The sequence below is a fragment of the Lynx canadensis genome, chromosome B2 (assembly GCF_007474595.2).
Source record: "Lynx canadensis isolate LIC74 chromosome B2, mLynCan4.pri.v2, whole genome shotgun sequence".
Taxonomy (NCBI): Eukaryota; Metazoa; Chordata; class Mammalia; order Carnivora; family Felidae; genus Lynx; species Lynx canadensis.
Window position 1 is genome coordinate 68,843,653 of NC_044307.1, and position 23,263 is coordinate 68,866,915.

At 37.2% G+C, this 23,263-nt stretch overlaps 1 protein-coding gene across 13 annotated transcripts in view; it reads left to right on the top strand.

Annotated features, from left to right (window-relative positions):
* MYO6 (myosin VI) overlaps nt 1-23,263 on the top strand; it is a 152,054-nt gene that overhangs the window by 107,051 nt on the left and 21,740 nt on the right. For all 13 annotated transcript variants that reach the window (XM_030315862.2, XM_030315864.2, XM_030315866.2 and 10 more), the window contains exons 19-25: nt 1,990-2,028; nt 3,890-3,983; nt 16,816-16,946; nt 17,042-17,119; nt 19,155-19,284; nt 21,123-21,213; nt 22,376-22,526. In XM_030315862.2, coding sequence (XP_030171722.1) covers nt 1,990-2,028; nt 3,890-3,983; nt 16,816-16,946; nt 17,042-17,119; nt 19,155-19,284; nt 21,123-21,213; nt 22,376-22,526 — 714 coding nt within the window. The remainder of the gene's footprint in view (nt 1-1,989; nt 2,029-3,889; nt 3,984-16,815; nt 16,947-17,041; nt 17,120-19,154; nt 19,285-21,122; nt 21,214-22,375; nt 22,527-23,263) is intronic.

Here is a 23,263-nt window from a genome sequence, read left to right on the forward strand (position 1 = left end):
CACACTCTGTCTCTCTCTCTCAAAAATAAATACACATTAAAAAAAAAAAATTAAAAAAAAATTCTTTGAATTAAAGTATTCTTTTATGTTGAGATATGAAATGCCTAAATATTACTTACATTCAATAGGATGTATTTTGCACATTAAACTGCTAAAAAACTATAACTGAGTAATATTACTAATAGCTTTCAAAAATGTGTTGAGATACTTTGAAATGATGTATTAATATTAATTCTTAATTTAAAATATAGTAGAATAGCTTGTTAAATTCAAGTTACGTAAGGCAATAAAAGAAAACAGGCTGGCATTTACAGTAAGACTTCAGTTACCCATCATTTCTGAGAACCACAGATTCTCTGCTGAAAAGTAACATTTTCAGGTTATTTGAAACATAACTCTTTTACTGTTAGTGATTTAGAAAACAATCCTCTTTGATGGAAGTCTTACTCTATTGTTACATACATGAATATTTGTATGCTTAAAAATAAAATACAAATAGAGCATGAGTTTCATAAAGCTGTTTATCCTTATGCCTTATGGTCCTTGACTGCTTCCTTGATAATTGACAGTCTTCCCTCTTCTCTCAAGTTTATTTTTGCTGCTTCTCTTCTGAATTAGTTTATCTCCAGTTTTTTGGAGAATACCATGCTTAGTCTATGGATTAAGAGGCATGGACTTTGTGACATTTGTTTTCTTTTCAAATTAGTGCCTCTCGTACTTGCTTTTCAGTTGTTTGTGGTCCAGATTGATTAAAGTTGTCAGAACTCAGTCAACCAGATAAGTGGGGTGTGACTGTGTTTTTTTTAATCCAATCAGAAATTTACTCCATTTTTATAACTTAAGCCTATGATGTCTGAAGTATACTGTAGTTTCATGTGTAAGAGAATGAACTGTTGGAATCTTGGCTTTACCGTTACTCATTCCATGATCATAGGCAAGTAATTTATCCCTCTGGGCCTTAATGCTTTTACCTGAAAAATGAGGCTGATAATACATACTTAATTTGAATTGTTTGTGGTTTGAACCTGATCATTCCTGTGAAAATCTTTGAGCAGTGCCTGACTCATAGAAAGTATTCAGTACAGTCTACCTATTAATAATAATAATAACTATTATTAAATATTATTATTAAATAATGACTATTATTAAAAATAATAATTATTAACATATTGGATTGATCCAAAATGTTAATTTAGGAATTAACATCTGGATTTATCTTCTGTAAGTAGCATAATAAGCATCTTAGTATAAAATTGACATGAGAATTTTATATAATTTACTTTGCAGAGAAGTAAAGCAAAACATGATTTTAATGTATTATTAAACCAGAGTAAATTACTGTCACTTAATGTTAATATTATTAGAAACAGGAAAATAGAGTAACTTGTAGTATACATTGTCAAGTTGTTTTTGAGAAAATTGTCCAAGCTTTTAAAAATAATTGGAATGTAAAATATTTTAAAATAGCCAAGAGGGTTTTGACAGCCAGGCAGGACAATTTCATTTATGATAAGTGTTATATAAAACATTTCTAATACCATTAGTGTGTATTTTAAGTATGTCTTCATTCTTCAATGGAGTGTGACAGAAACTGCACCCAGCTTGCTACATATTCAAGTACAGCTCTGTTGATCTATTATGGAATGCATCCCCTGCATTTTCATGTACTTCCTTTGTTGCCTGTACACTTTTCCCTCATTCATCCCGCCTGCAAGTATGTGTGTATATTTTATAGCATTGCTAATTTTCAGTCTTTTAATTATACAAGTTCTGTATGACTAGTATAAGTTACTGTCCTTGTCATCATATTAGCCATATATTTTGCATGTTACTGTAAAAGAATTTATGTATCAGTTGTTAAGTTGCACTGTGTTGTATGTTGATGTTATTGCATGTTATTTTATGCTAATGTTGGAGAGCTAATGGTAACTTATGACATTGTGTACTTTTGCTTTTTGAAATAGTAAAGTGATTTGCTTTCTTCTGCAGACACAGTTAAATCTGCTTCTGGATAAACTTCGAAGTACTGTGAGTAAAATTTTAAAAAATTCACAGTTTTTAAATAGTCCTCTGAAATTACTGTTAGTAATTACTCAAATAAACAGAGTAAACATAGAATAATTAGAAATTAATTTAAAACTGAATTTCCTCATTAAAAAAATTAGTTTTTTAAATGGTTGTCATTTTGGTTAGGCTTGTTCTGAAGAAAGTCAAATATATATGGGAAGTCACATTATTTTATAAATGTACAGAATTCTCTCAAATGTTACTCAATTCAGATTATCCTGTAGTTTCAGAAAAGTGAAAATAATTAGTTATTTATGTGGAGAAAGAAAATATATTTTTTAGGATTAAAGATAATGCATGTAATTCATTTTCATTTTATCATTCTAGTAGTAACATTCTCCAGCCTGACAGTGTTGTCATGGAAAAAATGGACATAACATTTTTATGTCCTGTTATAGAGGCAATATCCCCCCTTTTTTAATTAACTAGACATTTTAATAGTTCACTCTGGTTTTTAATGGAAAATTTACCAGAGAAAGAAGTATGATATGTGGGTTATGTGGGCATGATTCAAGGCGAGGCTTATTTTTTAAACAGATCTACGGAACTTAACCAGGTATTCTTCCTTTTCACGTAGTCATTTTGAAAAGCCAAATATTTATTCTTTTGATGCTGTTATTGCTTAATTTATCGTTAGACTTGCTTTTGGAAGCATTAGCAGATATTCTTATTGTTTGCAAATATTTATCTCTTAGGAACTAAACATCTTTAAAAACCAAGTCTGATGAGGAGGGTATTTTACCTTTATCTTTATGGCCCAAATATAGATTACACCAAATACAGGGCAAATAATGAGAGTACTTTTGTGATTTATAAGAAGATACTTCCAAAAAGTGTTCTGAAAGTGTTTGCAGTGAGCATCATTGTTGAAATAACTATTCAGTTTTTTAAGGGGACTGCTCTGAAAAGGAACAGTTATTTGGATGTTTGGTATATTCACTTTAATACTCAACAGGTTCATTGTGCACATATCCATATTCTTTGTGCCTCATTCAACGTAATCCGATAACTGATTCTAAATGAATACCTTTAAAAGCTTTAAAAAAATGCTGTTTAACAAACAGAACTTTAAAATGTGAAGTGGTGCAGCTTAGGGACTTACAGAATGATGAAAAAGGTTGACTTATTTTTCCCCACTTTGGTCTAAATTTTAAGAGGCATAATTTTATTACTTTGTCTTGTTATAGGAAAATTTTCTTACCACAGAAATATAGCATATAAATATACTTAAATGTAGAATAAAATCATATATGTGTCAGTCTGAAAAATGTATTATATTTAAATATGTTAAAATATTTTTCAATGAAAGACTTTTCTTTTTACAATAACACAGTTTTTGGTACTCAAATCTAAAATGTACTATGTTTCTAACATTAGTATATAATGCAGAAATTCATTCCAAGCTTGAAATTTTAAAAGTATGCTAATTAAGTTTTAGATTTTTTTTTTTTTTTTTTTTTTTTTTTTTTTTAATTTTTTCAACGTTTATTTATTTTTGGCACAGAGAGAGACAGAGCATGAACGGGAGAGGGGCAGAGAGAGAGGGAGACACAGAATTGGAAACAGGCTCCAGGCTCCGAGCCATCAGCCCAGAGCCTGACGTGGGGCTCGAACTCCCAGACCGCGAGATCGTGACCTGGCTGAAGTCGGACGCTTAACCGACTGCGCCACCCAGGCGCCCCAAGTTTTAGATTCTTTAGTGATTATTTTAAAAGAGGTTCAGATATTAATGGCAACATGCTTGATAGTTACTGAGGTTCATAGAAATAGAAAAATAAGAATGCTTATTGTATTGTCTTAAAAAGTATCTTTATTCTCCTAGGGTGCAAGCTTTATTCGTTGTATCAAACCTAATTTAAAGATGACAAGCCACCACTTTGAAGGTGCCCAGATTTTGTCTCAACTTCAATGTTCAGGTATTTTCATATATATATATTTTTAAATTTTTTTTTTTTTAATTTTTTTTTTTTTCAACGTTTATTTATTTTTGGGACAGAGAGAGACAGAGCATGAACGGGGGAAGGGCAGAGAGAGAGGGAGACACAGAATCGGAAACAGGCTCCAGGCTCTGAGCCATCAGCCCAGAGCCCGACACGGGGCTCGAACTCACAGACCGCGAGATCGTGACCTGGCTGAAGTCGGACGCTTAACCGACTGCGCCACCCAGGCGCCCCTTTTAAATTTTTTTTTAATGTTTATTTATTTTTGAGACAGAGAGACAGGGCATGAACGGGGGAAGGTTAGAGAGAGAGAGAGAGAGACACAGAATCTGAAGCAGGCTCCAGGCTCTGAGCTGTCAGCACAGAGCCCAACGCGGGCCTCAAACCCACAGACCGTGAGATCATGACCTGAGCCGAAGTCGTAGGCTCAACCGACTGAGCCACCCAGGCACTCCTAGGTATTTTCATATTTTTATAATTTATATCCATGTGTATTGGGAATGTTTTTAAACCAGTCACAGCTATCTTGATTGTTTTTAAGTACAGTAAGATTTTTATTTTCTATTTCCTTAAATTATAAGAAAAGCATGGCTAGCAAGTTATTTTAGCATATTGGGATATAGTTTATTGTGAAATAAAACAACTTTACAGCATTGAAGTAAAATTTATGAAAACTCTTTAACTGCAAACCTAGATGTGCCTTAAGTAGGTTTTTCTTTTTTTTTTTTAAGTTTATTCATTTATTTTGAGAGAGTGAGAGAGCATGAGTGGGAGAGGAGCAGAGAGTGAGGGAGAGTTAGAGAGAATCCCAAGCAGGCTCCATGCTTCATGCTGAGCTGAAGCAGGGCTTGACCTTATGAAACTTGAGATTATGACCTGAGCCAAAATCAAGAGTCAGACACTTAATGGACTGAGCCACCCAGGCCTTCTCGAGCTGGCAGTAGTTCATTTCTCATTCCTTAAATAGCTGGGTCAGGAGGTGGGTTTTGGTGTCCTTGCTCTCACTCCACTGCTTACAAAAAAATGAAAACACAACGCCCTTGGCTGCTGCAGAACTTCTGTGCATTTGGCTAAACTATCACTCTCCACCTTTCACCTGCCACCTTCTAACTTTGCTCAGTCATAGAAGTCTTAGGCACAAGGCTCACTGTTTTTCCTGTACTGCATGCCCATCTTCTCTCCACACCCATGCTACGCCTCCTGTCTCCCAGGGCATGAGTCCTCTACTTGCCTTTTGCTCCATCCCAAATTTGTGATACTTCCTTAAGCTCTCTGGTCTTTCTTACTCCTTATTTTGCTCCTCTCAAAGTCAGATTCATTATAAAGCTAGGGTCACTTAAGCTTCAGGGTCCCTCATTTAGATGGGCTCCTTTGAAAGCCCTGTACCTGCTTTTATATTCTTTTGTATTTTGTAATTTTGTACTTTTTTCTTAAATTACAATTGTATAAGCTTTAGGCAAACCCACCCTGCTCTCTCCAGATCTCTGAATCTCTGCCAATAGACAGCCTCAGCTTCTTACTAGAAGATGGAAAGCTTCAACTGTGTGCTACCAAACACTGCTACCTACCTGCATAACCTTCCCTTTTGCTAAGAAGGTGGAAGTGCCTCTCTTCCAAGTTGAGACTATAGTTCTTTGGAATCATCCCTTCCTACTTTCTTTTGAATCTTCAATATCGATTATTTGTATTGAATCATTCCCTTTGAGGTAGTCTCTCTCACTACCATTTAAACATGTGGAGTCTTAACCTTAATTTCCTCTGACCCACATTCCCTTCTAGCTATTTCCTTATCTCTAGCCTCACTGTTTATTCTATAGTTTGTCCTTTTCTGTCCAAGAATAGCCTATTTTTGCTTTCTCAGTTTCATGCCTTCCACTCACTCTGTAACCCAAGAGAATTCAGCTTTCACCTTGATCAGTCCAACAGAGTACTTCCTTTTCTTTTTTTCAAGTTGTTTTTGAGAGAGAGGGAGAGAGCAAGAACACGAGCAGGGAGGGGCAGAGAGGGAGAGAGAGAACCCCAAGCAGGCTTCATGCTGTCATTGTGAAGCCTGATGTGGGACCCCAACTCACAAACTATGAGATCATGACCTGAGCTGAAATCAAGAGTTAGCTGCCCAACCAGCTAAGCCACCCAGGCTCTCCACAACAAAATAATTCTTGATAAGGTCACCCGAGATTTCCCTGATCCTAAATCAGATATTCCTTTTTCAGTCTTCATCTTAGTGGACATCGACATTTGACTTGATTGGGCCCATTAATGTATCCTTTCCTTGGCTCCTGAATCAGAGCATGTCGCTGATTTTCTTTTTTTTCTTTTTTTGTTTTTAATATTTATTTATTTTTGAGAGAGAGAGAGAGACAGAGCTGGAGAGGAGCAGATAGAGAGAGGGAGACAGAGGATCTAAAGGAGGCTTCATGCTGACAGCAGGGAGCCTGATTTGGAGCTCGAATTCATGACCTGAACTGAAGTCTAACACTTAACAGACTGAGCCACCCAGGTGCTCCCCTGCTTTTCTTTTTAATTTTCTGGAAATTCTCAACTCCTCTGCAGGGTCTTCTTTTCTCTGGGTAGTGTTTGTTAAGAGTTTTTCACGCTTTGGTTTAGGCCTGTTTCTTTCTCACTCTTCCCAGTGCTGTCTGATATAACTTTCCATGTTGATAGAAATATTTTATATCTGTGTTGTGCAATATGGTAGATGCCTCTGGTTGTTGAGCACTTGACATGTGGCTAGTATGACTTAGGTACTGATTTTTAAATTTAATTTTAATTTTTAAAAATTTAAATAGTCACATGTGGCTAGTGCAACTGCAAACCATGTAGCTAGTGGGTGCCATATTGCACAGCATAGTTATGTATTCTCTGTCCCCACTGCCTGATGTGACCTCCTAAATAGTCTTTGTCCCCCCCCCCCAGATTTATCAAAATATAACTGACTTATAATGTAAATGCAAGGTGTACAACATGTTGATTAGATATACTTCTGTATATAAAATGATTATCCCCATAGCATTTGCTAACAGTCTCATCAGATCCCGTAATTACCAGTTCTCTTTTGTGGTGAGAATATTTAAGATCTGCTCTGCTGGCAAACAGTGAGTCTTAGTACTCCCAATCCAAGCTATCACCATCTTTCACCAGGCTTTTTGCTGTAGCTTCCTAAGTATTCTCCTTGCATCTGCTCCGTCTGTTCTTCACATATATCCAGAATTGTTGCTTTACAACTCAAGTCTGATCACATCTTTTTACTGCTCAAAATGCTGTAATGGCTTCTGAGTATTATTAGGGGAAAGAGTAAAATCCTAGTAGCTTATGAGGCCCCAAAGGTCTGGCCCATGTGTTCCTAGCTCCATCTCTCTCTACTCTCTCTTTCCTCTCTGTGCTCCAGTCATGCTGGCCTTTGTTTGGTTCCTTAAGTTCTCCATATTCCCTCCTGTCACAAAGCCTGTGCACATACTGCTTCCTCTGAGAAGCTCTTGACTGACTTTTGTCTTCATCTTTCATTTCTACGCTTGATTGTCCTTTCCTTGTGAAAGCCTTTATTGATATCCTTAACAGAAAGAGGGGTCTGAGTAAAGAGTGCTGAGCACCTTCATTTTAGCCATAAATTATATATAGATTTGTGCAATCATGTAATTTTTTTCTCTAACCTATAAATCTCTCAAGGGCAGAAACAGTGTCTGTTTTGGCTTGCACATTTATCCCAGCCTCTGAGCAGTGCAGAGCTTATACTAGACTTAGTAAATATTTGTTGAATGAAATGCACGGTCTGGCACATGTGAAGACTTTTTGTTAATAATTTTAACAAATACTGTAATGTTAAATAATTCATGTCTGCCATATTCATACATATGGATGTATTTTTGTGATATTTTCTTCAGATAGTTTTTATTTTGAGTTTGACTCCTTTCTCATTTAAATTTCTCTTCATGGTTTGTTTAGCCTAATACAATAAATCATTTATTTCCTAAATGAGCATCCGGTGTCCTGGCAAGTCAAGCATGTTTACATTTAGCTATATAGACTTTTAAATTGGTAGAGTGTGGGGTTATAGATGCTTTAGCTAGGATTTATCTTTCAGTTAGGCAGTGTATTTCAATATGCTAAGATGTGTTGGCAGTTTAGTAGATGACACCAATTCATAGTAGTTTGACTTTTTTTTTAAAGTAATAATAATAGTAAAGTGATACAGAACTGGTTCTAATTATGTGGCTAGGTAATGAGGAAAATGAAAAAACAAAACACCCCAATAACCAGTAGAAATAAAAATACTTATGAAGCTTTGTAAAATAAAGACATTTAAGATTTGAATTCTAGATTGCCTTTCTGTTTTCATTATTTTTTTCTGATTTAAGAAGAATTAATTGATTTAGGACTTCTTTTACTAAAGTTACTATCTTCTGATCAGCCAACACCAGGGCAAAGTAGGGGAAGGTAAGAGAAGGCAGGTGTTCTTCCTCTGTAACCTTGGGGCTCTGCTGCCTATCTGTGGCAGCAAAGAGGATTCTGAATATAACCAGCCAGACTGCACCAATAAGCCCTTCACCAGTCACATTTCTAGAAGGAAGAGTACTTGGTTTGGTGACTTTTTTTTTTTTAAAGTGTTGAAAGGTCTTTAGAGTAAATTAGCTTCAAGTGCTGAGAAAGCAGCCCTAGGCTTGGTAATTTGTTAAGCTTCATGAAATTCTTTTAAAAAAAAAATTTTTTTTTAATGTGTATTTATTTTTGAGAGAAAGAGAGCATGAGTGGGAGAGGGACAGAGAGAGAGGGAGATACAGAACTGGAAGCAGGCTCCAGGCTCCGAGCTTTCAGCACAGAGCCTGACGTGGGGCTTGAGCCCCTGAGCGGTGAGATCATGACCTGAGCCGAAGTCAGGTGCCCAACCGACCGAGCCTCCCAGGCTCCCCGAAGCTTCATGAAATTCTTAATGAACTTTTGTAAGTTCATATGTCGTCTTCAGCTACAGAGCAAGCTAGGGGACTCAGAGGTGGCACATGTGTACGTTCCCAAGGGTACTTACATGGGCAAGAATTGTAACAATACTAGCCAAATCTTTACTTCTTGACTAGAGCCTAGAACTAACTAGATTTAGTTTTAGAGATTTCTTTCCTTAGGAATGATTGCCTTTATGTGCTTCGTTAATTAGTATTAAAAATTATAATAGTTATATAGTTGACTCTAAGAAAAAATCAAATAGTACACAATAATAATAACTAAAAAGTCTTCTCAGGTGTGATGACTTAGTTTTGTGTCTTGGGTATATTTTTTGTATTGGTTAAATAAAGCTTTGGGGCGCCTGGGTGGCGCAGTCGGTTAAGCGTCCGACTTCAGCCGACTTCAGCCAGGTCACGATCTCGCGGTCCGTGAGTTCGAGCCCCGCGTCAGGCTCTGGGCTGATGGCTCAGAGCCTGGAGCCTGTTTCCGATTCTGTGTCTCCCTCTCTCTCTGCCCCTCCCCCGTTCATGCTCTGTCTCTCTCTGTCCCAAAAATAAATAAACGTTGAAAAAAAAAATTAAAAAAAAATAAAATAAAATAAAGCTTTGCCCATTCTTTTAAATTAATACACCATATTCTGCCATATGGTTGTAATATCATTTAATTCATTGATATTTAAGTTATTTCTGTATTTTTTCCTATTTCAGCGATCCAGTGGACATGTGTGCATTCTCAATGTGCATTTTTGTCCACATGTGTGACAAGTTGTAGGATAGATTCATAGAAGTAGAAGTAGAAAGTACTGAGTCAAGGGGATAAATATTTCCAAATTGCCATCCAAAATTGTTGCACTGGTTTACTTTCCCACCAGTAGTATATGTGTGTGTTTTCTTACACTTTGAGTACTCTTGGTCAACTTTGAGTACTATTGGTGTTTTATACCTTTGCCAGTCTGATAGGTTAAAATTCAGTCTGACTCTCTAGAAAAGATATCTTTCCTGGAGATTATTTTTAAAATAACAATCCACTTATTAAAAAAATATATTTTGTAGTTTCATTTTGCCAATTTAAATTTTTGACCACCAGGAATTTATTTTGGTATAAGGAGTGAGGAGGGATCCGGTGTCCAGTGTTAACATTTGTTTTCTAAATGGCTAGCCATTTGTCTTAATGCTTTGTTGAATAATCTTATTATCTCCATTGATATGAAAGTATCAGAGAGTGAAATACAGGCCTTTTTGTAAATAAAAGTCCTGGCATTATCTACAATTGTCGAACCTTTCCCGGACTACCGTATGCTTTTCTGACGTGAAAATTTCACACTGACTCAAGGCTCAAATTAGACGTACTAGAGTTATATTGAAAATAGATACTCCGGGATTCTGGGAAGATGGCGGCGTAGGAGGACGCTGGGCTCACCGCGCGTCCTGCTGATCACTTAGATTCCACCTACACCTGCCTAAATAACCCAGAAAACCGCCAGAGGATTAGCAAAACAGAGTCACCGGACCCAAGTGCAGACGAGAGGCCCACGGAAGAGGGTAGGAAGGGCGGCGAGGCGGTGTGCGCTCCACGGACTGGCGGGAGGGAGCCGGGGCGGAGGGGCGGCTCGCCGGCCAAGCAGAGCCCCCGAGTCCGGCTTGCAAAAGCGGAGGGGCCTGACGGACTGTGTTCCGACAGCAAGCGCGACTTAGCGTCTGGGAGGTCATAAGTTAACAGCTCTGCTCGGAAAGCGGGAAGGCTGGAGGACAAAGGGAGGGTGAGCTGCGGAGCCCCCGGACGACAGAGCTCAGTTTGGCGGGGAACAAAGGCGCTCGCCAGCGCCATCTCCCCCGCCCATCCCCCAGCCAAAATCCCAAAGGGAACCGGTTCCTGCCAGGGAACTTGCTCGCTCCACGCGAACACCCAACTCTGTGCTTCTGCGGAGCCAAACCTCCGGCAGCGGATCTGACTCCCTCCGGCTGCCACAGGGCCCCTCCTGAAGTGGATCACCTAAGGAGAAGCGAGGTAAGCCTGCCCCCCCTGCCGCCGTGCACCTTGCCTTCCCACCCCAGCTAATACGCCAGATCCCCAGCATCACAAGCCTGGCAGTGTGCAAGTAGCCCAGACGGGCCACGCCACCCCACAGTGAATCCCGCCCCTAGGAGAGGGGAAGAGAAGGCACACACCAGTCTGGCTGTGGCCCCAGCGGTGGGCTGGGGGCAGACATCAGGTCGGACTGCGGCCCCGCCCACCAACTCCAGTTATACACCACAGCACAAGGGAAGTGCCCTGCAGGCCCTCACCACACCAGGGACTATCCAAAATGACCAAGCGGAAGAATTCCCCTCAGAAGAATCTCCAGGAAATAACAACAGCTAATGAGCTGATCAAAAAGGATTTAAATAATATAACAGAAAGTGAATTTAGAATAATAGTCATAAAATTAATCGCTGGGCTGGAAAACAGCATACAGGACAGCAGAGAATCTCTTGCTACAGACATCAGGGGACTAAGGAACAGTCACGAGGAGCTGAAAAACGCTTTAAAGGAAATGGAAAACAAAATGCAAACCACCACGGCTCGGATGGAAGAGGCAGAGGAGAGAATAGGTGAACTAGAAGATAAAGTTATGGAAAAAGAGGAAGCTGAGAAAAAGAGAGATAAAAAAATCCAGGAGTATGAGGGGAAAATTAGAGAACTAAGTGATACACTAAAAAGAAATAATATACGCATAATTGGTATTCCAGAGGAGGAAGAGAGAGGGAAAGTTGCTGAAGGGGTACTTGAAGAAATAATAGCTGAGAACTTCCCTGAACTGGGGAAGGAAAAAGGCATTGAAATCCAAGAGGCACAGAGAACTCCCTTCAGACGTAACTTGAATCGATCTTCTGCACGACATATCATAGTGAAACTGGCAAAATACAAGGATAAAGAGAAAATTCTGAAAGCAGCAAGGGGTAAACGTGCCCTCACATATAAAGGGAGACCTATAAGACTCGTGACTGATCTCTCTTTTGAAACTTGGCAGGCCAGAAAGAATTGGCACGAGATTTTCAGGGTGCTAGACAGCAAAAATATGCAGCCGAGAATCCTTTATCCAGCAAGTCTGTCATTTAGAATAGAAGGAGAGATAAAGGTCTTCCCAAACAAACAAAAACTGAAGGAATTTGTCACCACTAAACCAGCCCTACAAGAGATCCTAAGGGGGACCCTGTGAGACAAAGTACCAGAGACATCACTACAAGCATAAAACATACAGACATCACAGTGACTCTAAACCCGTATCTTTCTATAATAACACTGAATGTAAATGGATTAAATGCGCCAACCAAAAGACATAGGGTATCAGAATGGATAAAAAAACAAGACCCATCTATTTGCTGTCTACAAGAGACTCATTTTAGACATGAGGACACCTTTAGATTCAGAGTGAGGGGATGGAGAACTATTTATCATGCTACTGGAAACCAGAAGAAAGCTGGAGTAGCCATACTTATATCAGACAAACTAGACTTTAAATTAAAGGCTGTAACAAGAGATGAAGAAGGACATTATATAATAGTTACAGGGTCTATCCATCAGGAAGAGCTAACAATTATAAATGTCTATGCGCCGAATACCGGAGCCCCCAAATATATAAAACAATTACTCATAAACAGAAGCAACCTTATTGATAAGAATGTGGTAATTGCTGGGGACTTTAACACCCCACTTACAGAAATGGATAGATCATCTAGACACACGGTCAATAAAGAAACAAGGGCCCTGAATGAGACACTGGATCAGATGGACTTGACAGATATATTTAGAACTCTGCATCCCAAAGCAACAGAATATACTTTCTTCTCGAGTGCACATGGAACATTCTCCAAGATAGATCATATACTGGGTCACAAAACAGCCCTTCATAAGTTTACAAGAATTGAAATTATACCATGCATACTTTCAGACCACAATGCTATGAAGCTTGAAATCAACCACAGGAAAAAGTCTGGAAAACCTCCAAAAGCGTGGAGGTTAAAGAACACCCTACTAACGAATGAGTGGGTCAACCAGGCAATTAGAGAAGAAATCAAAAAATATATGGAAACAAACGAAAATGAAAATACAACAATCCAAACGCTTTGGGACGCAGCGAAGGCAGTCCTGAGAGGAAAATACATTGCAATCCAGGCCTATCTCAAGAAACAAGAAAAATCCCAAATAACAAAATCTAACAGCACACCTAAAGGAAATAGAAGCAGAACAGCAAAGGCAGCCTAAACCCAGCAGAAGACGAGAAATAATAAAGATCAGAGCAGAAATAAACAATATAGAATCTAAAAAAACTGTAGAGCAGATCAACGAAACCAAGAGTTGGTTTTTTGAAAAAATAAACAAAATTGACAAACCTCTAGCCAGGCTTCTCAAAAAGAAAAGGGAGATGACCCAAATAGATAAAATCATGAATGAAAATGGAATTATTACAACCAATCCCTCAGAGATACAAACAATTATCAGGGAATACTATGAAAAATTATATGCCAACAAATTGGACAACCTGGAAGAAATGGACAAATTCCTGAACACCCACACTCTTCCAAAACTCAATCAGGAGGAAAGAGAAAGCTTGAACAGACCCATAACCAGCGAAGAAATTGAATCGGTTATCAAAAATCTCCCAACAAATAAGAGTCCAGGACCAGATGGCTTCCCAGGGGAGTTCTACCAGACGTTTAAAGCAGAGATAATACCTATCCTTCTCAAGCTATTCCAAGAAATAGAAAGGGAAGGAAAACTTCCAGACTCATTCTATGAAGCCAGTATTACTTTGATTCCTAAACCAGACAGAGACCCAGTGAAAAAAGAGAACTACAGGCCAATATCCCTGATGAATATAGATGCCAAAATTCTCAATAAGATACTAGCAAATCGAATTCAACAGCATATAAAAAGAATTATTCACCATGATCAAGTGGGATTCATTCCTGGGATGCAGGGCTGGTTCAACATTCGCAAATCAATCAACGTGATACATCACATTAACAAAAAAAAAGAGAAGAACCATATGATCCTGTCAATCGATGCAGAAAAGGCCTTTGACAAAATCCAGCACCCTTTCTTAATAAAAACCCTTGAGAAAGTCGGGATAGAAGGAACATACTTAAAGATCATAAAAGCCATTTATGAAAAGCCCACAGCTAACATCATCCTCAACGGGGAAAAACTGAGAGCTTTTTCCCTGAGATCAGGAACACGACAGGGATGCCCACTCTCACCGTTGTTGTTTAACATAGTGCTGGAAGTTCTAGCATCAGCAATCAGACAACAAAAGGAAATCAAAGGCATCAAAATTGGCAAAGATGAAGTCAAGCTTTCGCTTTTTGCAGATGACATGATATTATACATGGAAAATCCGATAGACTCCACCAAAAGTCTGCTAGAACTGATACATAAATTCAGCAAAGTTGCAGGATACAAAATCAATGTACAGAAATCAGTTGCATTCTTATACACTAACAATGAAGCAACAGAAAGACAAATAAAGAAACTGATCCCATTCACAATTGCACCAAGAAGCATAAAATACCTAGGAATAAATCTAACCAAAGATGTAAAGGATCTGTATGCTGAAAACTATAGAAAGCTTATGAAGGTAATTGAAGAAGATTTAAAGAAATGGAAAGACATTCCCTGCTCATGGATTGGAAAAATAAATATTGTCAAAATGTCAATACTACCCAAAGCTATCTACACATTCAGTGCAATCCCAATCAAAATTGCACCAGCATTCTTCTCGAAACCAGAACAAGCAATCCTAAAATTCATATGGAACCACAAAAGGCCCCGAATAGCCAAAGGAATTTTGAAGAAGAAGACCAAAGCAGGAGGCATCACAATCCCAGACTTCAGCCTCTACTACAAAGCTGTCATCATCAAGACAGCATGGTATTGGCACAAAAACAGACACACAGACCAATGGAATAGAATAGAAACCCCAGAACTAGACCCACAAACATATGGCCAACTCATCTTTGACAAAGCAGGAAAGAACATCCAATGGAAAAAAGACAGCCTCTTTAACAAATGGTGCTGGGAGAACTGGACAGCAACATGCAGAAGGTTGAAACTAGACCACTTTCTCACACCATTTACAAAAATAAACTCAAAATGGATAAAGGACCTAAATGTGAGACAGGAAACCATCAGAACCTTAGAGGAGAAAGCAGGAAAAGACCTCTCTGACCTTAGCCGTAGCAATCTCTTACTCGACACATCCCCAAAGGCAAGGGAATTAAAAGCAAAAGTGAATTACTGGGACCTTATGAAGATAAAAAGCTTCTGCACAGCAAAGGAAACAACCAACAAAACTAAAAGGCAACCAACGGAATGGGAAAAGATATTTGCAAATGACATATCGGACAAAGGGCTAGTATCTAAAATCTATAAAGAGCTCACCAAACTCCACACCCGAAAAACAAATAACCCAGTGAAGAAATGGGCAGAAAACATGAATCGACACTTCTCTAAAGAAGACATCCAGATGGCCAACAGGCACATGAAAAGATGTTCAGCGTCGCTCCTTATCAGGGAAATACAAATCAAAACCACACTGAGGTATCACCTCACGCCAGTCAGAGTGGCCAAAATGAACAAATCAGGAGACTATAGATGCTGGAGAGGATGTGGAGAAACGGGAACCCTCTTGCACTGTTGGTGGGAATGCAAATTGGTGTAGCCGCTCTGGAAAGCAGTGTGGAGGTTCCTCAGAAAATTAAAAATAGACCTACCCTATGACCCAGCAATAGCACTGCTAGGAATCTACCCAAGGGATACAGGAGTACTGATGCATAGGGGCACTTGTACCCCAATGTTCATAGCAGCACTCTCAACAATAGCCAAATTATGGAAAGAGCCTAAATGTCCATCAACTGATGAATGGATAAAGAAATTGTGGTTTATATACACAATGGAATACTACGTGGCAATGAGAAAAAATGAAATATGGCCTTTTGTAGCAACGTGGATGGAACTGGAGAGTGTGATGCTAAGTGAAATAAGCCATACAGAGAAAGACAGATACCATATGGTTTCACTCTTATGTGGATCCTGAGAAACTTAACAGGAACCCATGGGGGAGGGGAAGGTAAAAAAAAAAAAAAAAAAAAGGACGTTAGAGTGGGAGAGAGCCAAAGCATAAGAGACTGTTAAAAACTGAGAACAAACTGAGGGTTGATGGGGGGTGGGAGGGAGGGGCGGGTGGGTGATGGGTATTGAGGAGGGCACCTTTTGGGATGAGCACTGGGTGTTGTATGGAAACCAATTTGTCAATAAACTTCATATAAAAAAAAAAAAAAAAAAAAGAAAATAGATACTCCTATAGACTCTTTACCCCAATAGACTAGCTTCTTTGAGAGGTGAGTGAAAAGGGATCTTTATAGTGAAATACTGAGCTCCCCTTTCTTTCTCTTTTGCCTTGTATAAGCTTGAGTGAGAACTTGGGGGCTACTTCTTAGAGACTCTATTAGGAATCTTTTTAAAAAATTAACCTCAGGACTTAGAAAGTGAATTAATGCAGGCCTTTACCTCCTATACTGTTGATTGTGGCATAGGTTTTTAGCAGAAAAAAGATACAAACTAGATTTGAGCTTTCTAGAGACTAGTAGTTTGTGCCCCAGAAAATGATTAGTCCTGCTGGTTTTAGATGAAATTTGCTACAATAGTTTTAGGTGGTGGATGAGTTGGTACATATTGAGTATGGACATGATAGTCCCTATGTAATAGTTCTTTGCTGATGATTCGTATAAATTGCCCCTTTCTAAACATTAATTTATAAAATTGATCATTCACAAGTTATTTTTGGACTTCGGTGCAGAGATTGGCAGTAATTTGTGTTTGTTTTTGAATCTAGGTATGGTGTCTGTTTTGGACTTAATGCAGGGTGGTTTCCCATCACGAGCTTCCTTTCATGAACTCTACAACATGTATAAAAAGTATATGCCAGATAAACTTGCAAGATTAGATCCAAGACTGTTTTGCAAGGTACGAATACTGCCTAAATTGAAATTTCTTAGCTATGAACTGTCTTTCTTGCTAACTACTATTTGGCATTTAACTTTTGAACTTTTATTTTTCAGGCTCTTTTTAAAGCTTTGGGCTTGAATGAAATTGACTACAAGTTTGGGTTAACAAAAGTATTTTTTAGGCCTGGCAAGGTAAGTACATTTGTATTTTAAATTTTTTTTTTTTCTTTTCAACGTTTATTTATTTTTGGGACAGAGAGAGACAGAGCATGAACGGGGGAGGGTCAGAGAGAGAGGGAGACACAGAATCGGAAGCAGGCTCCAGGCTCTGAGCCATCAGCCCAGAGCCTGACGCGGGGCTCGAACTCACGGACTGCGAGATCGTGACCTGGCTGAAGTCGGACGCTTAACCGACTGAGCCACCCAGGCGCCCCTGTATTTTAAAGTTTAACATGATGAATATGGATAGTTGGAGTCAAGGCATGTTTTGAAGTGTTTAGTAGTTCTTATTATTCGTGAATTATATGAGTGTCAGTAATAGTATGCATGTGTGTGTGTGTGTGTGTGTGTGTACACAGTTTCTCTACTTGTTAGAAGTTTACAATGTGTACTACTCTGTATAAGTTTTACAGTTTTTATTTCACATTTGGAAGTACTGGAGTCAGAGCATTGTTTAATTGGATTTTTTTGCTTAAATAAGGATTAACCAGAAAATGTTTATGTTTTTAAAAAGTTGAAACATTTTCTAAAACATATTAATTCAGTCTTCAATAATTAAAAATTTCACAGTACTTTTGAGTCTTCATTGTAAGAACAAGTTCTATTAGAGTATAAATAGATGTTTAAGGTACAGGAAATTGGACTGAGGTTTGTACCAACTTCTTTCAAATCTTAGAATGAATGAATGTGTAAATACTTTTGTAGGTGACATAATTTTAGGCTAACCCATAGTTTTTGTATTTATAGATTCTTGTACTAGGTTATAAGACTGAGTTATAGAATATTTCATAACGTGTGTACAAAACAAATACCTAAATGTTATTCACAATCTGTTCATAACATTTTCACCATTCCTGACTTCATTAATATTGAGTGAATAATTGCATCCTCATAATTTTAAACACAACTCTTATTATATAATAGCCAACCATATTTGTTTGACTTAGCAGTGTCATTAATAAATATCTCTAGTGCCTTGAAGACTAGATTAATGATAGTAATAAATCTGATTTCACATTTTTGAGCATGAGATAAAAACCTATGTAATGCATTACCAATGTATGCATTTCCATTTTGAATATTTTTACTGCAGAGAACCCATAACATTTCTTATAAAAGAAAAAAATTAAAAATGTATATTCATAGTTGGCTTAGCTATATAATCATACATATTTATCATAAGCTCGACATTTCTCTTATTTCAGGGCTTTAGTAATAATTTTAGAATTAGTAGCCTGAGAAAACACTTGGTCTTATTTTGCCCCCAGAAAAATTAATTAGAAACATATGTTGAAAGCACAAGGCAAGAGTTCAAAGATCTTTAATCTTGTTGTGTTACCTTTAACTTAATTTTGATTATAAGAAGCCATTTATTGATAGGTGTGTGACATCCTCAATATATTATAGTGAGATATTTAATAAAGGATAGAAATCATTTTATAATTTGGTGGTAAATTATGGAAATAATGGATTTTATTTTTTAGTAACCTCATGGCTGTTTTATTTGTGTTGTCTGTCTCTTAGTAGCAATTTTTATATCTGACCAAAATAGGGATGGAAGTTGGGAGAGTGAGCACAGTATAGTGGTACCTGACATTATATAGCTGACCTTCACTTATCAGAAGCTGTATACAGATATCAGAGTATGTGGATGAGCCAGTTCAGAAACAGCCCTTAATTTCACTCTTTTCTCAGTAAAACCTTTTTGCCAATCGTCTGTACTTGTCATTTAAGATTTTTTCTACTTTTATTGTTAAATTTGCTAACTAGCAATGAGTAAGCCCTGATTACCCCTCCGGAAAAGGGTGCTGATGGAAGAGGAAGGCAGCAAAATACAACTGGATATGTTTGAATTTGCTCTGTACTCTCTTGAGACTTGGGTCTGTTATTGGATTGTGATAATTTCTAGAAAGTTAGATACTAGCTTTGACTTCTAGTATTTTGTATCTCTCTTTGTGTTCAAACACATTTTCTTTTGATACTGCTGCTAAATTATTTTATTTCCTAGTTTGCAGAATTTGATCAGATTATGAAGTCTGACCCTGACCATTTAGCAGAACTGGTTAAAAGAGTCAATCACTGGCTTGTCTGCAGTCGCTGGAAGAAAGTTCAGTGGTGCTCCCTCTCAGTCATCAAACGTAGGTGTTTCCTATCATACCAAGATCTGTAATTACTTTGGAAATGAGTCGGTTTGTGGAATGTTATAAAGTCTGAGTGGTGAGTGACGGGCCACAGGGACCACGTTACTTATTCAGGCTGTACGTAACACTTGGTGTGTACTATATACATGGTAAATTATTATTTGTGGACTTTTAAAAAAAATATTTTTTATGTGTGATATTTATCTTCTTTATCCAAATGTGTTATGGGAAAATTAATTTCACCGTGTCCTAAACAAAACAGAAACAGAACTCAGTCTTGATTCCTCCCGCTCCCCCTACCTGACCCCCCCAGTCTCTCAGACTTAAGCCAGAACTTTTCTCTTTCCACCTGCATGGCTTCACCGGTATACACACCAGAAATTTCAAGATTGTAATGGTGTCTCTCCCTTTTTGTCCCTGAAATCTTGCCAGTGAACACATCCTATTGATTCTTCCTCCAAGTGCTGTACATTCTTTCCTCTTTATTGCCAGGGACTTAGTGGAGCCCCACTTCCCCACTCACATGTTAGCTTCAGTAGCTCCCAAACCGAGTTTCCTTGGCTTCCCAGGAGTTCTCTTCCTAGAGTTCCTCTCTAAACTAAAGCCTTTTATTAAGGCTTTCCTTTAATACAGGGCAAAGTCTTAGAATGTCTTTTATTAAGGCTTTCCTTTGATGTAGGGCAAAGTCTTAGAATGTCTTTCAAGACCCTGTGAAACCGGGTTTCAGCTTCCCTTTCCAAACCTCTTCTCCTGCCACTGCTCATTCAGACCCTGTTCTCTCTGACACACTGGACTGAGCTGCTACTTCGTGTGTGTCTGCTAGGTCATAGTAACTATTTGTGTCTAAAACAAGGGTTAGGGGCAGAATGTTTTTGGGTTACCTGAGGGTTTATGGCAAATATTTAATTGTATAGAATTATTGTCAGTAACTTGATTAAATTTACAGCTGCCCCTCCCTTCTCCCTACTCACCAGTGCTAGGCACACAAAAAGGATTCAGTAAGGTGTACTTTATTAAAAAAAAAATAAAATTCCTTTGACTCAATGGAAAGGAAATCTGCAAACAAGGATTATTATTGAGGTTTTTTTGTTAGACAATTGTGCATATAGATAAAAAGACAACTATAATAAAAAAGATGACAAAAGCTCTTTTTCCCATAGTTTCCAAGTAAAATATAGACACATTTGTCACTATGGTTCAAGGCTTTCAGCTTTATAGTTGCATTATGATGGAAAATACATTGTATGTAAATTATCTATGCTATACCAGTTGTTTGTGGACTGTGTTCTGCAGTGGTGAAGTTGGTAACCAGACAGAATCTTTGAAGGATGTTAATAGGGAAGCTCTGAAAAAAAGGTTCAAAGGTCAGATTAGTGTAAGATGTTCTGGGTAACTGAAGTTAAACAGGTTTCTTTACTGTAGGGCTCTCAGAGGCTTTACTTTGTATGTTCACAATGCATCTCCTGAAGGAGGTATAGCATATAGCTTTTTGTAAATTTATTTGACAAGTGAGTCCTTCTTTCAAGACATACCTGTTAACATTTAATAGACCAGTATTGCCTAGGACAGTTTGGGAAGCAATAGTGTGACATAATAAGGAAATAGTATATTTAAGGTGTAAACCTAGCCACATACATTATGTACTTTTTGTTTTAAGAAGTGTAAGGAATTACAGAAATATTAAACTTCCCGATTTTGATGTCTGGTCTAATGTGTTTGTCAAGATTTCATTTTTCCTGAAAATTGCTGTGTGGAAATGAGTGGTTTTTAAGAATATTATATGCCTGATTTAAACTGAATAATTTTCTGTCATTGTATTTTCCTCTCATATGTAGTGAAAAACAAAATAAAATATCGAGCTGAAGCCTGCATTAAAATGCAAAAAACTATTAGAATGTGGCTTTGCAAAAGGAGACACAAACCTCGGTAAGATGAATAGTGCCTTGTTAGGATGAGCACTTGGTGTTACATGTGAGTGATGAATTCTACACCTGAAACCAGTTTTACCATGTATGTTAACTAACTAGAATTTAAATAAAAATTTGAAATAAAAAATATAGGGGCATCTGGGTGGCTCAGTCTGTTAAATGTCCGACTTCAGCTCAGGTCATGATCTTGCGGTTTGTGAGTTTGAGCCTCGCATCGGGCTCTGTTGCTGACAGATCAGAGCCTGGAGCCTGCTTCAGATTCTGTGTCTCCCTCTCTCTCTGCCCCTCTTCCACTCACTCTCTCTCTCTCACTCTCTCTCATTCAAAAATAAAAATAAACATTAAAAAAAATAGTGCCTAAAGAACCCTATTAAACCTATTTACCCTAATATAAAATGGCTATAAGGTCAATGAAGAGCAGTTTGGATACTTACAGAGTTTTCTCCTTACTAGTGTTCTTTGTAAAAAGATGTATTAATCTGTTATTTTATATTATGTATTTGAAATTAATTAACTAATTATTTCATTATTTAATTACTTGCCTTATTCTACAAAAGGATTTGAAGTAGCTTACAAAAATGAAAATACTGTAAAAGGTTGAAATAAATGGCTAAAAGAAGCTCTTTTATTCTAATTATTTTAGTGGCTTGAGTTTCTTGATAAATGACAAATTGGCATTGTTTTTATTATTTTTTTATTTTTTTGGCATTGTTTTTAAAAACATTAATGTTGTCACCATAATTCTCAAGATTATGTATAGGAATTATATTGTCTCACTGTTTAGTCTTTTTATTTAGTCTTTTTATTTGAGTCTTATTTAGACTTTTTAAACTTAGAGGCCTGTATAACTGTTAATCCTTAAATCTCATCAAAGTGATTAGATAACTCTTCTAACTTCTTCTATAATTTGAATTCTGAAATTTTTCATGTAAATAAAGAAGGCTAAAAATACTAACAGGCATCAGTGTCATTCACACCCATATTTATTTCTTTTTTACTTTCAACAAGAGATCTAAAAAAGAGAATCCTAGACAATATGAAAACAGAAGTGAAATACCCTATTTATAGCAAGATGTTTATTTGGCATTTTATTAAGATGAAAAATCTATGCATGGCATTGAGTGGTGAAATTAAACCTTGATGAAGTATTATGTTTACAGCATCGATGGACTGGTTAAGGTCGGCACACTGAAAAAACGACTCGATAAATTTAATGAAGTAGTAAATGCATTGAAAGATGGAAAACCAGAGGTGAATAAACAGGTCAAGGACCTTGAAATTTCTATTGATGCTTTAATGGCCAAAATTAAGGTATGGAATTTTGATCCAAATGACTGACTTTTTAAACAATTTAATATACTTTGTGGTTCATATTGAATTGTATAGAAAGGTGTCCTTTTTTTAAAGATACAAAACGTTACACATGTTGAGTCTCAGTGATGGCAAGTGATGACCATTGTATTGTTCTATGTTTGAAAATTTTTACAGCGAAAAAATAAGACAGTTTTTATGCAATTTCATCTTTTGTTAGGAAAGCCCCCTCCCAAATAGTAATTAAAATACTATACTCTGTTGGTAAGCTTTTGAGTAATCATCACTGAGAGAGGATTAATGCAAATTATTTTAATTTGTTTCATGTTTTTTACCTTCAGAAACTAATTTTCAAATTATAAAAGTAATGTAATATTATGGAAAATGTGGAGAAAACCACCAAAAAACCCTTAACCCCAGACAGTAACACATTCAACTGTTACACTGTTGGATAGTCAGTCACCTTCCAGGCGTTTTTTAGAGGCACATATGCTTGTAAAGTTCTCACAATTTGATTTTGTGCCCTTATTGTTATGTTATATGCCTTGTCCCTGTCATTACATTATCTTTATATAGGCTATATCATGAACTACTTAAGTGTTTTAAACTTAGCAATTAATTTTCCCCCAAGTTTTTTTAGAGAAAAAAAAAATGGGGCCTCTTTTTTTGTATTGATTTTCATTTATTTAAGTACCAGAGGGATTGAAAATGTTTTCTATATGCTTGCTTGTTAATTA